At 39.0% G+C, this 12,400-nt stretch overlaps 1 protein-coding gene across 1 annotated transcript; it reads left to right on the top strand.

The window, feature by feature from the left end:
- Nucleotides 1-7,586: 7,586 nt before the first annotated feature.
- On the top strand, nt 7,587-10,889 carry RIPPLY2 (ripply transcriptional repressor 2). Its single transcript, XM_074988860.1, has 4 exons — nt 7,587-7,669; nt 7,845-7,920; nt 8,593-8,657; nt 10,724-10,889. The coding sequence occupies exons 1-4, from the start codon at nt 7,587-7,589 to the stop codon at nt 10,887-10,889; spliced, it is 390 nt and encodes a 129-aa protein (XP_074844961.1).
- Nucleotides 10,890-12,400: the final 1,511 nt, after the last annotated feature.

Genomic DNA, 12,400 nt, shown 5'->3' with positions numbered 1-12,400 from the left:
ATCCTTCCTCTGAAGCACTTTACAAGTAAGCTTTAAACCTGCTATTTTTTAAAAAATAAATATCTTTAACAATAGAAAATCAAAGTAAGGAGACATTCTTGTGGTACCAGGCAATGGAGAAGCACAAGGCTTTCTCAGAGGGTTTGTGTTAGAGAAAATGTGTGACAAGGTCTTGTCTAACACTGAGGGCTAGACTGTGTGAATCCTTACTCAGGCACTTATGAGTACTGACTTGCGCAAATAGTCCCATTAATTTCAACATGGCTCCTTGTGTGAGCAAATGCTTGCGAACATGAGTCAGGAGTGCAGAATCTAGCTATGAGAATAAGATTTTATATTACATATCTTCATGTGTTACCTTGGGACAAATTGCAAGAAGTACTGAGCACTTGCAACTTTCATTGATGTCAATGGGAGTTAACAATGCTCACCATCTTATCAAAGGCATACAGTTATGTAGTAGTGCATTGAAGTTGTTTTATTTTGTGTATGGATCACGTGATGCTGCATAACTGAGGGGTATGTCTTCACTTCAGTAAAGACATGTTCTTATGCCAAATTAGCCACTGCAGGTCAAAATAACAATGAAAACACAACAGCTCAGGGTTTTACATAGGTTAGCAGCTTGCATTCAAATCTTGTTTATTTGGAGGTTTGCAAAACATGATGAGATAAAATGAACTCTATCATAGCCGCTGGACCTGAACGATACCACTAGTTATTTCAAAGAAATATATAGTAGTGCATTTATATTGTTTATATAACTTGTAAAGCATAATGGATTTTTGAGGTATCGATATATCTCAACTAACAGTAGCAGGAATATGGAAATAAGAGGCCTTGACTGATAGACTATGTGCTATACTAAAGGAAAAGGCATAAGTAGATACCTTGAATCAGGAACAAATGATGACTTATAGAAGGTCCTGACAAAGTCATAAATTACAGTAAACTCTTTCATATCTGGCAGCCCCAGACTGGGAGGTTGTGGGATGTTCAAATATTCTGCATAACAGATAGGTATACCTAGCAATACATAACACTAAAGAAAAACAAGATTAGATATTAAGAAACAAACAAAAATGTATGCAGAGTAGTTTATTTACCAAGAACAGTAGTATTGTATACTGTAAGCTTATACTGTATTTGCTGTATTTTTTGTATTTACTTTCACTATATGGTACTTATGGAAAATGCAACTAAAATTTAGTTATGGTTAAAATGCTGGTTATTTGAGAATTCCGGATATTAGAATGCCAGATATGAAAGCGGTTATATGATAACAGCAAGAGGGCAAGTTTACTCCTTACAAGAAAAAAAGCACGAATTTACATCCCTAAGTAAGTGAAGTGGATTGATTTGTTGATTGAATCTTGTTCTTCTTTGAAAACCAAAATCACCTTTTAGTCTCATTAATGTATTTAGAGCCAAAATATTATTTCATTTTAGTTAGTGACAAAAATTACATCTCATAGGAAATGCTGAGAATCACATAGACTTTAGCTACTTCTTGGATATGTTGATAGTTTTTGGAAACTTTTTATCAATACAAAATGTCAGAGTGGCAGGATGGTAAGACATTGTGTGCTGTTGTTTGTAAATCCATACCTTGTTTTCAAAGTACATAAGAAACTATACATCTATTTCCACATCTGCAAATAAAAAAACCCTGGTGTTATGTAATTTAAGGAGAGTTAGTACCAGATTTTCAGTCAGGCTTGTGTTTTCAGTCAGGTTTGTGTAATTGCATACATACATTTATATGCACCTCATTTGTACATGCAAATCCCAGCTATGCATATGAATCAAGAACTTATATGCACACTTGACTAACAACCTAACTGACCATATGTGTAAACAAATGCCTTATCTGTGTAAATACATTAGATATCTGCGTGCATGAATTAAGCAGACACCCAAGTTTCAAAATCTGTATGTGAAACTTTATCAAAACTGGCATCATGAAGATGGAACTACTGATTAGTTTTCCCCTAAAATCATGGTTTCCCCTGCCAGCACAGTCTCATCCAACAGAAAAGTGACAAGCTAATTGCACTAATTGCACTGGACAAGATGCTGAATTGCTAAATGTATGTAGAATTTTGACAATAGGCAAGGCAGCTAGTGATGCTACTGCACCCCTTGACTTGAAGTGGCAATAACAACCCAACTACATAGCTTATGCACCCAATAGACAATTGTTTTAGCATCACTGACTTTGACTATATAAATAAAATCTGTAGTCTCAGGCCCATACATTTCACATGTAAAGTGATACAGAAGACTTTCCGCAATGCACTGTTTTATTAATAACCAAGAGGTATCCATTGCTGTTCACAGAGAGGCTTCTACCAGAGGAATGTTTTCAGTCCAGCAATTCCCATGTCCAAGTGTGATTAGCACTGTGTTGTCAAATCTTACTCGGAGCCATTTGGGAACACGTTCCTTGTTTGTAATAGCACACTGATCTGCCCAGACCTCTGCCTTTGCTCTTCTGTGTGTCCTATTAAAAGGATATTACATTACAGGGTGTTGATCTGCTGAAAGGTATACAAGTACTCCAAATCAATTTCAGTGAGTAAATTACCTTTTACTCCTGATAAATATCTGCTTGATATGCAGAGCTAAATTGTGTTCTCAGTTGTGATTGGTGTGAATCCAGAATAACTCTGTTTGAGTGACTTGTATAGTCCTTGAAATTTTTTAAAATTAAACTTTTACTATAATAGCTACAAGAATTGTGCCGTGGCTGAATAAGATTGAATCCTTTAAGTTTATGTGCAGCTGCTTTGAATGGGATAGATGTTAATGATAAATAAATCCTTCATGCTGATATATTCCATATAGTGGAGACTTTTAAAAGATGTGTGACATTTAATATAATCCCAAAATATGTTTTGTTGGGTTTTATTAAAAAAAATTTTGAAAAGCCTTGTTTGTTAGTTTTTTTTCCTTTCTATTTTTAAAGCCAAATGTATTAGAACATGACAATTAGAATTACTCTGTTAGGCTTGCCCTGAAGTTACAAAGGCTATGGTTACGCTGACCTGAACTGCTGGCTGCAGTATGCAAACAGGAGGTCTCAAAAATGCAAATGGTGCATATTTGCATATTTGCTCTCTGGCAGATGCTGCTGCTAGCACAATAAAGGTTGTGTAAAGGTGGTTCTGCCAGTGAAAACCCCCTCTTTATCTGCAGGCTCTTATGCCTGATTTTTTCCAGGCATAAGAAGCTGCTGGCAAAGGCAGGTTTTCGCTGGCAGAACCACCTTTACACAGCCCTTTTTGTGCCAGTGGCAGTATCTGCCAGTGAGTGAATATGCAGATGAGTGGCTGTTTGCATTTTTGAGACCTCCCATTTACATACTGCTGCTGGCGGTTCAGGTCGGTGTAACCATAGCCATAAGTATTACTGCTTAGTAACATCTGGTCCAATATGTATACTGTGTATTTTTAAAAAGCTGAACTACAAATATCTGACACATAACTAGTACCTGAGCAATTAAAAACAACAACAACAACAACAAAACCCTGGTAATATGATTAAGCGAGAATGAATGAATGAATCAGCCTCAATTACAACTGTCTCTTCATATTGCAGATTGACCTATACTAGCTCTTGCAAATTTAAGAAAGGTTATTATATATTGTGTGGTTAAGCATAATTGACCTTTCTCTCTTAAATGGCTGTTGTTGTAGTAAGTTTTTAACATGTGTTGGTGTCTCATATGGACAAGACCTTAACCTATCTACACACTGCTACCGAACATTTCTCTTTCCTTCTTGCTACGCAATTGGGGGAAGCAAAGCCAAACTCCAGTTTAAGTAGAACATTCTTGGTACTAGGTCAGTCATGGTAAAATATTGCCAAAATTACTTTATTGTAAGAAATGGGACTGCACAGCAAAAGTACAAGACTATGAGTAGTCATGTAACTTGTAAGCACATAGTGGCAACAACAGCTGCTAGTCATTATTTTCTTCTCATCTCTTCAACACCTCTGTGTTTCAGTTTGCTGTATAAGTGGCAAGTCACTCTTTTCTCAAGAGATTTTCTCATACAGGGCAGGTATTAAAAGGAACTCTAAACTCTGGGGCAACTAAGGGTCATCAGCAAAGAAACTCAACTTTGAACTGTGCATCCTCTTTTCAACCTCTCTACAGATAAGGGGGCTCACCTTGGGAATTTACCAAAATAAATAATGCTAGAGTAGTTCATCCCTGCAGGTTTGAAAGAGACTCTTTTCTATTTTACTTCAGGAAACAACCTGGTGTCCATCACTTTCTTCTGTTTCAGAGGTTGTGCTAATGTTTTTCTCAGAATTTAAGTGTGAACTACAAAAACTGGCTCCTGTTGCAGTCATGCAAAACGTATACTACCATTTGACAGTCTTTAGGTGTCTGATTTTGTGCACTAACTATGGGTTGTTCCATGCTGACAATTTGATAAAGGAGGAAAAAGAGGGAGATCTTAGCTTATGAGCTGCTTTATATTCTCATCTTATCCAGTCCCCTGCTTGATGCTACAGGACTGGTATCCACTAGAATGTAATATGCACACTCAGTCCTGCCAATGGGGGTCCAAGGTGAGGCAAAAAGGGCACTCGCCCTGGGGGCAAGAGATTCAAAGGGGCCTGAGGCTACTGACTGCTCCCACTGCTACAGTTGCAGTAGTGGGAGCTGGAGCCTTGGAGCATTTAAGTTGATGCTGGAGCACAGTGCTGCATGCTCCGGGCAGCTCTGAGGGCTGCGGGGGAGTGGGCACATGGTGCACTCCAGGCAGCAGCTGAAAGCTGCCCTGCGCTTTCTGATCTGGCTTCCCCGCACCCACCAATACCTTACCCAGGGGTTTATGGAGGCTGTTGGCAAACACTTCACCTAGTTTAATTTTAAGGACATAAGAACAGCCATAGCTAGGCCAGAATCATGTCTTCTGAGAGTGGCCCAGGCCAGGTGCCCCAGCAGGAATGAACAGTACAGTTAATCATGAAGTACTCCATCCCTTGTCCTCCATTCACAGCTTCTGGCAAACGGAGGCTAGGGACACAATCCTGGCTAACAGCCACTGACAGAGCTATCCTCCATGAATTTATCTAGTTCTTTGTTGAACCCTGTTATAGTCTTGGACTTCATGACACCCTCTGGTAAAGAATTTCACAGGTTGACTGTGACAGGTTGACTGTGCATATGTTTGAAGATATATGTCCTTTTGTTTTAAACCTGTTGCCTATTAATTTCATTTGGTGACCCCTAGTTCTCATGTTACAAGAAAGAGTAGATAACACTCCTGATTTATTTTCTCCACCCTGATCCTGATTTTGTAGACCTTTATTATATCCCACCTCAGTCATCTCTTTTCCAAGAAAAGTTCCAGTTTTACTTACCTCTCCTCATGTGAAAGCTGTTCCATACATCTCATAATTTTTGTTTCCTTTTTTCTGTACCTTTTCCACATTCAATAGATACACACAGTATTTAAGATGTGAATGTACCATTGATTTAAATAGAGGCAATATGATATTTTCTGTCTCATTGTCTATTCCTTTTCTAATGATTCCAACAGTCTGTTTGCTTTTTTTGACTGTTGCTGCACACTGAGAGGATGTTTTCAGAGAAACACTTACAATGATTCAAAGATCTCTTTCTTGAGTCATAACTAATATACACTCCATAATTTTATCTGTGTAGTCGGGATTATGTTTTCCAGTGTGCCTTACTGTGTATTTATCAACATTGAATTTCATCTGCCATTTTGTTGCCCAGTCACCCAGTTTTATCAAATAGTAAGTCTATTCTCACATTTCTGACACAGAGCTCTGTGGAAAAAAGTTACAAACCTGACACACATTGACTAATTTGACTGTACATTCCACAGAGCTAACAATGTGCACATTTTACACATGGTGCTTTGAATTAAATCATGTAAACTGCATCGTGTCCATGCTACAGTGGAAAACACACAAGGAAATTTCTATCCACATTTGCCCCGGGCAGAACATTGTGAGTAGCATTTGTGAGTAGCAATAGGAAATCAATCATTTAGCCCAAAGGGTGCAGATGTGCTTGTTAGTTGTATCACTAAGCATATTCCATTATTTTGGGGGCAGCGTGTGCTCCACTCAGTAGGGCTGACTCAGTATGGAAAGGAATGCATGGATTCAAAGCAGGGCAGAGCTACTGTTGAACCATGTACTCCTCCAGACCCATGAAGAACTCTCAATTCATGCTGTCTGAATCCCCCCAAAATATTGTTATTTACTGGCTCCTCTGTTACGTTCATTGGTCACAGCACCTGATCGTGTAACACTTATTATTAAATGCAGCACAGCCTCAAAACACCCTGTGAAGCAGGGGAATGAGGTGGATTGTAGTTTAGAAGTCTGACCATTTAGTACCTTGCATTGTTATAGCACAGCTTACATTTAAAAAGTTATTTGTAGCTCTGCATTGGAGTTAAAGCCTCACTGCTCTATGAAAGAGAATGAATGAACAGTCGGCATGCATGCGGTGCCTTGGGGATAGCGACTGGTGGGATAGCCTATAATTTCAGAAACTCCCATAAATTAAAAGAGTTGATCTCCAAGGGGGGAATATATGAAGTGCCCTGTAGTTTATTTCCCTTGGTTGGGAAGGTAAATATTTGTTACTAATAGGTGAAGTGAATTAGGATCCACAATGCAAAGCCATTCCCAATGGATGTGCCACTTTCTTCATCACTAAGGGAAGCTCCCTTGTCTGCCGCTCACTATAGCGTACAACCCTGATCTGTACTGCCCTTGAAATGGCCAAAATGCAATTTTTAAGATTATATTTTTTACAAAGCTACATTGTGGCTAGATAAGATTGCACACTGAAAGCTGGCCTGCCAGAGCTGCTTTGAGAGGGACAGGTGTTAGTCAAAAGAAATTAAAACATTAAAGTAAACCGAATTACGAGGGCTGCTATATTTTACCTATCAGAGACTTGTAGAAGAGAAAGCATGTGATCCAATGTCTAAGTGTGGTTTGTCATCGAGGGCATAAATAAAATGTTTCAAAGGCCTCATTTTTCATTGTCCGTTCCTTTATTTCTGCTAAAGGAGGATGGGTCAGCTCCTGAGCGGTAAGTAAAGCGTCTAGTCAAACAGTCAGGTATTTTTGCCCCAAACATTTTACTCGCTTGCGTGGGAGCAGCTAAAGTAGTTCTTCACCGGCTGCCCAGCCCCAGCATTTATTGCAAAAAGTACCCGGACCCGGGGGAGTCAGCAGTCGTTCCCACACTCGCCCTTTCCCAGCCCGGGAGCGTGGTTTTCACAGCAGCAACCGTGTCTGTTCAAGTGCGATTAACACCGACTTGCCAAATCTCTCCCTGGGCCATTTGGGACTTGCACGCGCCCACGCTCCTTGTTTACACTGATGCGCCTTCCCGCGAAGCCTTTTTGTTTATGCGACTAGCAAACGACAGGGAGGAGGTGGGCTCCTCCACAGCCACAAGCCGGGGATTATAAAGGTCCCTCTGCCTCAGGCTGGCAGGAGAACTGAGCGACTTCAGCATCGTCCGTAAAGCTGCACCCCTCCTGCGGTCGCATCCCCTGCTGGAGCGGCGGGGCATGGAGCGCTCACGCCCCTGCTGCTGGTGCTGCCCTCCCGCGAGGGGGCTTAGCTCCCCCGGCTGTTCCACGGGCCAAGCCGGGTATCTGCACTTCCTCCAGCTCAGCGCACCCACCGCGCCCTCCTTGCCGCAGATCAGTTGCACTCGTGATCAGCCGCCTCCTCTTCCACCGACCGCGCTGTGGAAACTGGGCCACCCGTCCGGAGTTAGGTGAGTGATCCTCTCCGTTTAACTGGCTGTGTCCTTGCTTCTGCAGGTCCGGGGAATTCTGGAGGCCTTGGATCCCCACCCCACGGGATGCAGAGAGACAGCTGACAAGAAAGCCAAGTGTGGTGAGTGTCTCAAATCTGGCAGTAATATTGCCCTGGCAGGGAGAAGGGGAGGACCACGCAGGTTCTCTTCCATCTGACACCTTCAGGATACTGGGCAGGTCTGTGCACAGGGGAGCAAAAAGTAGGGGGCCTGACATTTTGTAAGGGGAGGGCAGAGCCCAGTCAGCTGCTGCCTCTCAGGCTCCTCCATCTCATTAAAACTGTTGACATAGGTTACTGTTTTTCTGTGCATATTCACAATTATATACTGATTAATAAAGATTTTATATTTTATGTACTTATTTTCTTACACGTGCCAGAAAGATTTTTTTCATATGAGCATAGCCAAAATTTCCATCCATCTGGATTACATTAGACTAGGGGTGGGGGTGGGAGGCTACTAATTGCACGGATGAAAAGTGGGGCCCAGGTAAAAAAGTTTGCTCACCCCTGTCTCAATAAATCAATGAGAAGCCTCACAGCCACAAATTATTAATCTCCTCAAAATATCTTGGGAACTAATCTGCAGCAGTAGGAAAGGGCATTTCCGAGGTTATCTGGCCGTGGATAATTTAATAAACCAAGAGTATGCACCAGTCCAGAATATCAACCTTTACTGTTTGTCATGTTGTATTTAACACATGTTTGTCATGTTGTATTTACATGTAAATTTTGTCTCTTTTAAATTCCTAGCTGTATACTCCATATGGGATGACAGAAGCGTCAGGAAAACTTACCCAATATACACATCCAGTGAGGTAAGTAGACTATTCAAAGCATAACAAGATCCTAGTGACCCTCCTGATAATTAGTTTTACAGTTGTATGCTTCTGAAGCATATATTATGGTCGTTAGTCTCCCCCATACCATCAAATGTATTTGTGGTCATATGTACGGTCTGAAACCAGTTGAGTAAGGAGTACAGAAACCTTTTCCAGAATGTGTAGTGCATTTTAGCTCCTGTAAGCAAAGCCCTTAAGTACCTGCTTACTTTTAAACAGTGTGGGTAGTCCTATTGATAGAAATGAAAGTACTCACACCTTTGAAAGTATGTAGGTGCTTAAGTGCTTAGCTGGATTGTGGCCTACCAAAGTGAATGTTAATAATTATCATACTAATGATAACTTGCATTTATAAAGCTGCTTTTATTCCAGAGGATCCAAAGGCTTTTTACATTTTTCAAACAGCACTCTCCTCACGCAGCCCTGAGGTGGAATTTGACAGCTGTTTGATAGCACACAATGCTGCTAACAGCTCAGGTCAGGAAGTAAAGATTATTTATACCTGTAACTGTGGTGGAGCTATGTGTTGCCTGTAGTGAGAACTAAGCATTACAGTATCCAGGTGATTTAGGAAAGTAGACTTTAATAATACAAATTAGTATTTTGGGTAGGTATACAAATTTAGGCCCCAATTCTGTGCACACATGAATGTATCTGAGTGGGACTATGTACATTCAAGCATGTAGGGAGGATGATGGCTTTCCTCATAAAAGTGAACAGGAAATGGGATATTAAGTAATCAAGTGAAAAGGAGGCATTGTTTAGGAGAAAGATGTAGCCTAGTATAATTCATTATTTACAACTGAGTTAGAACGTGTTTCTGAATATGTAAAAGACTCTTTAAATACTAATTTGTTTCTTTTACAGATGATATATAACTGTTGTTTATTAATCATTACATAGGGAAATGTATTAATTGGTGCTGATGACAAATTAACTATTTTTATCTTTGGAAACTTTAACATCTCATTTCTTTTCTTTTTAATCACTCATTTTTGCTTGCAATTTGTTGTTAGTGTAAACTATATTAGTTGGATGTCCTTGCCTAAGGTAGTAAAATGTCTAATTGTAAATCATTGGTGTTTATAATCTGTAAACCTAATATAGGAAAGCAGTTTGAAAAACTAGATTAGAATGCAATCCACAAGTGGGAAGAAAATACACATTCTAATTTCATCCTGGGAAGTTAGTCTTGCTCTGAATGCTTTCTCTTTCAACTCTGTTTTATTGTAAATGTGTATAAACCTTGCTATACTGTCAAGAGTCAAATGAAAAGGTCCACATACTGTATATACATAATGCACTGTAAACAATATTGCATATGCAAAGCAAACCCATATAGTTTTCAAGGGACATTTAAGCTTTATCATTCCCTTATCTTCACCTTTGCAAACACAATGCATATCATATGCCCTGGTCTAGATCAGGATCTCTGAATCAGTGAAATCACAGAAGTAAGGGGAAAATCAAACCTAGTGCTTTGTTTTCTTATAAATTCAAACTATTGAGTTCTGTGGTAAAATCCATGGGCCTGATTCTGTTCTTACATCAGATTTACACAATTGTAATACTGTTAACTTCAGTAAAATTTATTCTGATTTACACTGCTGTGAGAGGAGAATATGGCCCTGAGTTACAAAGCAATCCACATCATTTATGTTCATCTTTCCAATGACTAAACAGTCATTGGACTACATTGCAGAACTTCATTTAACTGGGTAGCAGGGAGACTGAGTTACAGAAGTGGGTCTGAGGATTCGGTTTAATTGTTGATGGCACATTTTGTATGGTAGTATATTTAAAACTTCAGTTGTATCTGGATTTTTGGCAAATTTTAAATTTCAAAATATTTATCAGCTATTTAGATGTAAAAGAAACCTTTCCTAATGCTGAATCATCAAGGGATACTTGTGTAGGTTTTGGGGAAGAGTTGATGTCTGTTAGAAAAACAGAAGACTTTCTTGTGCTTGGAGGCTGACAGGTAAGAAACACAAATCATAATATCTAACAATAATAAACAAAACATTGTGCATTTGTTTCAGATTATTTTGGCCCAAGTCAAGATGCTATGATTACTTATATCAAGAAGCTGAAGCACTTCTGAAAAACTTCCCCGTTCAAGCCACAATTTCCTTTTATGAAGACTCAGACACTGAAGATGACAATGTTGAACTAGAGCAAGATTCGGACATAGAATCTGACTGCTAACTGTTTGAAGTGATAATGCCATTTCTAAAACTTTCTAATTTAAACTTAATGTAAAAATGTATCATATTTTTAAAGATAATTTATTTGAATGTAAGTTATTAGTATTAAATTACTGAAATATTTTATGGGTGTTTTAGTGCTTTCTCTTTCTCTTTTCTAGTCTAATGATCACTTTGCTTTTAAGGGAGAAAAAGTATACATGTTAACTTCTTCAGACATTTAAATAATTTATTATTCTCATGAAACCTGGTGTAATACATATTTTATATTAGAGTTCTAGTTTCTATACTTTGTACTCTATAAGTGACACATTTCCAAATTGCAGTTTTAAAATAAGTTGCATGATTATTCTTTCCTTTAGACCAGCTTTATAATGATGTGATTCTCTTCACGTCACCAGTTAAAAGTGAAGCGGTTGGGTAGAAAAACCAGTGCAATAGAGTGCACTGCACCATGTAATGCAAATTTTCTTTTTATAGCTTATGTGGTGCATATCAAGGAATTAATATGGAATGAATATGCTTTGATCATATACTCACTGATGACATGAAGTTGTCTGCATGTGTATGGGAACACAGTTAAAAAGGAAAGCATAGTTTTCTCAGCATAAACATTAGGAATTGAATTTGGGCCTGAGTACTAAGTCATACTCATTTAGATACATGGGCTTATATTGCTGGGTATGATATAAAATAGTTTCTCATCATGCATGTAAACAAGACAATAGCAAATGTAAGGAGCAAAATTGTACTCTTAATAATGGGGTTCCATGGCTACAGCTACCAGTAGAATTTGGCCTGAGATACAGTAAAACAAGCCTACAAATGTGAAGGCAGGTATGAATTAACATAATTTATAGCTGTATAATCTTTAGGGGCCCAAGTGTGCCACCCACACACATGAATAGTACTGTGCTCTATCAGTGCTTGCCTTGAAACTACTCACAGAATAAGGTACAACACAGTGTAATGATAGCACGATCAGACACTTGACTAAAATGTTATTTTTCTTTAAATAACCATTTTATTCTCTTCATTTCAAAATCTCCGAAGTGTGACCTGGCTGTGTGTCCTTTCTAGAGCAGTGTTTCTCAGCCAGGGGAACATACACCCTTGGGGGTACACCAACTCATCTAGGTGTTTGCCTACTTTTACAGTGGGCTACATAAAACACACTTGTAAAGTCAGCACCATTTAAGCTCATTCAGACAAACATTAACTCAGAGAATGACTTACTTCGACTGTTTCATATGCCTTACGGTAAAGTACAATATTTCCATTGCACTTAATTTATTTGATAAGATGGTAGAAAGTCAGCGAGTTTTCATGAGTAGTCTTCTGTGATGTTTTCGCATGTTATTTTAAGTAAGTCGTTTTGAAGTGAGGTGTAACTTGGTGGTATGCAAAACAGATCTAATTCCTGAAAAGGGTACAGTAGTCTGGAAAGGTTGAATGGCACTTGTTTCAAGACCTCAGATTACCTTAGAACCATATTTCTCAACTGGTGGTACA

The sequence above is a fragment of the Carettochelys insculpta genome, chromosome 3 (genome assembly GCF_033958435.1).
Source record: "Carettochelys insculpta isolate YL-2023 chromosome 3, ASM3395843v1, whole genome shotgun sequence".
In the NCBI taxonomy this organism is placed as follows: Eukaryota; Metazoa; Chordata; order Testudines; family Carettochelyidae; genus Carettochelys; species Carettochelys insculpta.
Note: the sequence above shows the minus strand (reverse complement) of the source record. Positions and strands in the feature narration are given on the sequence as shown.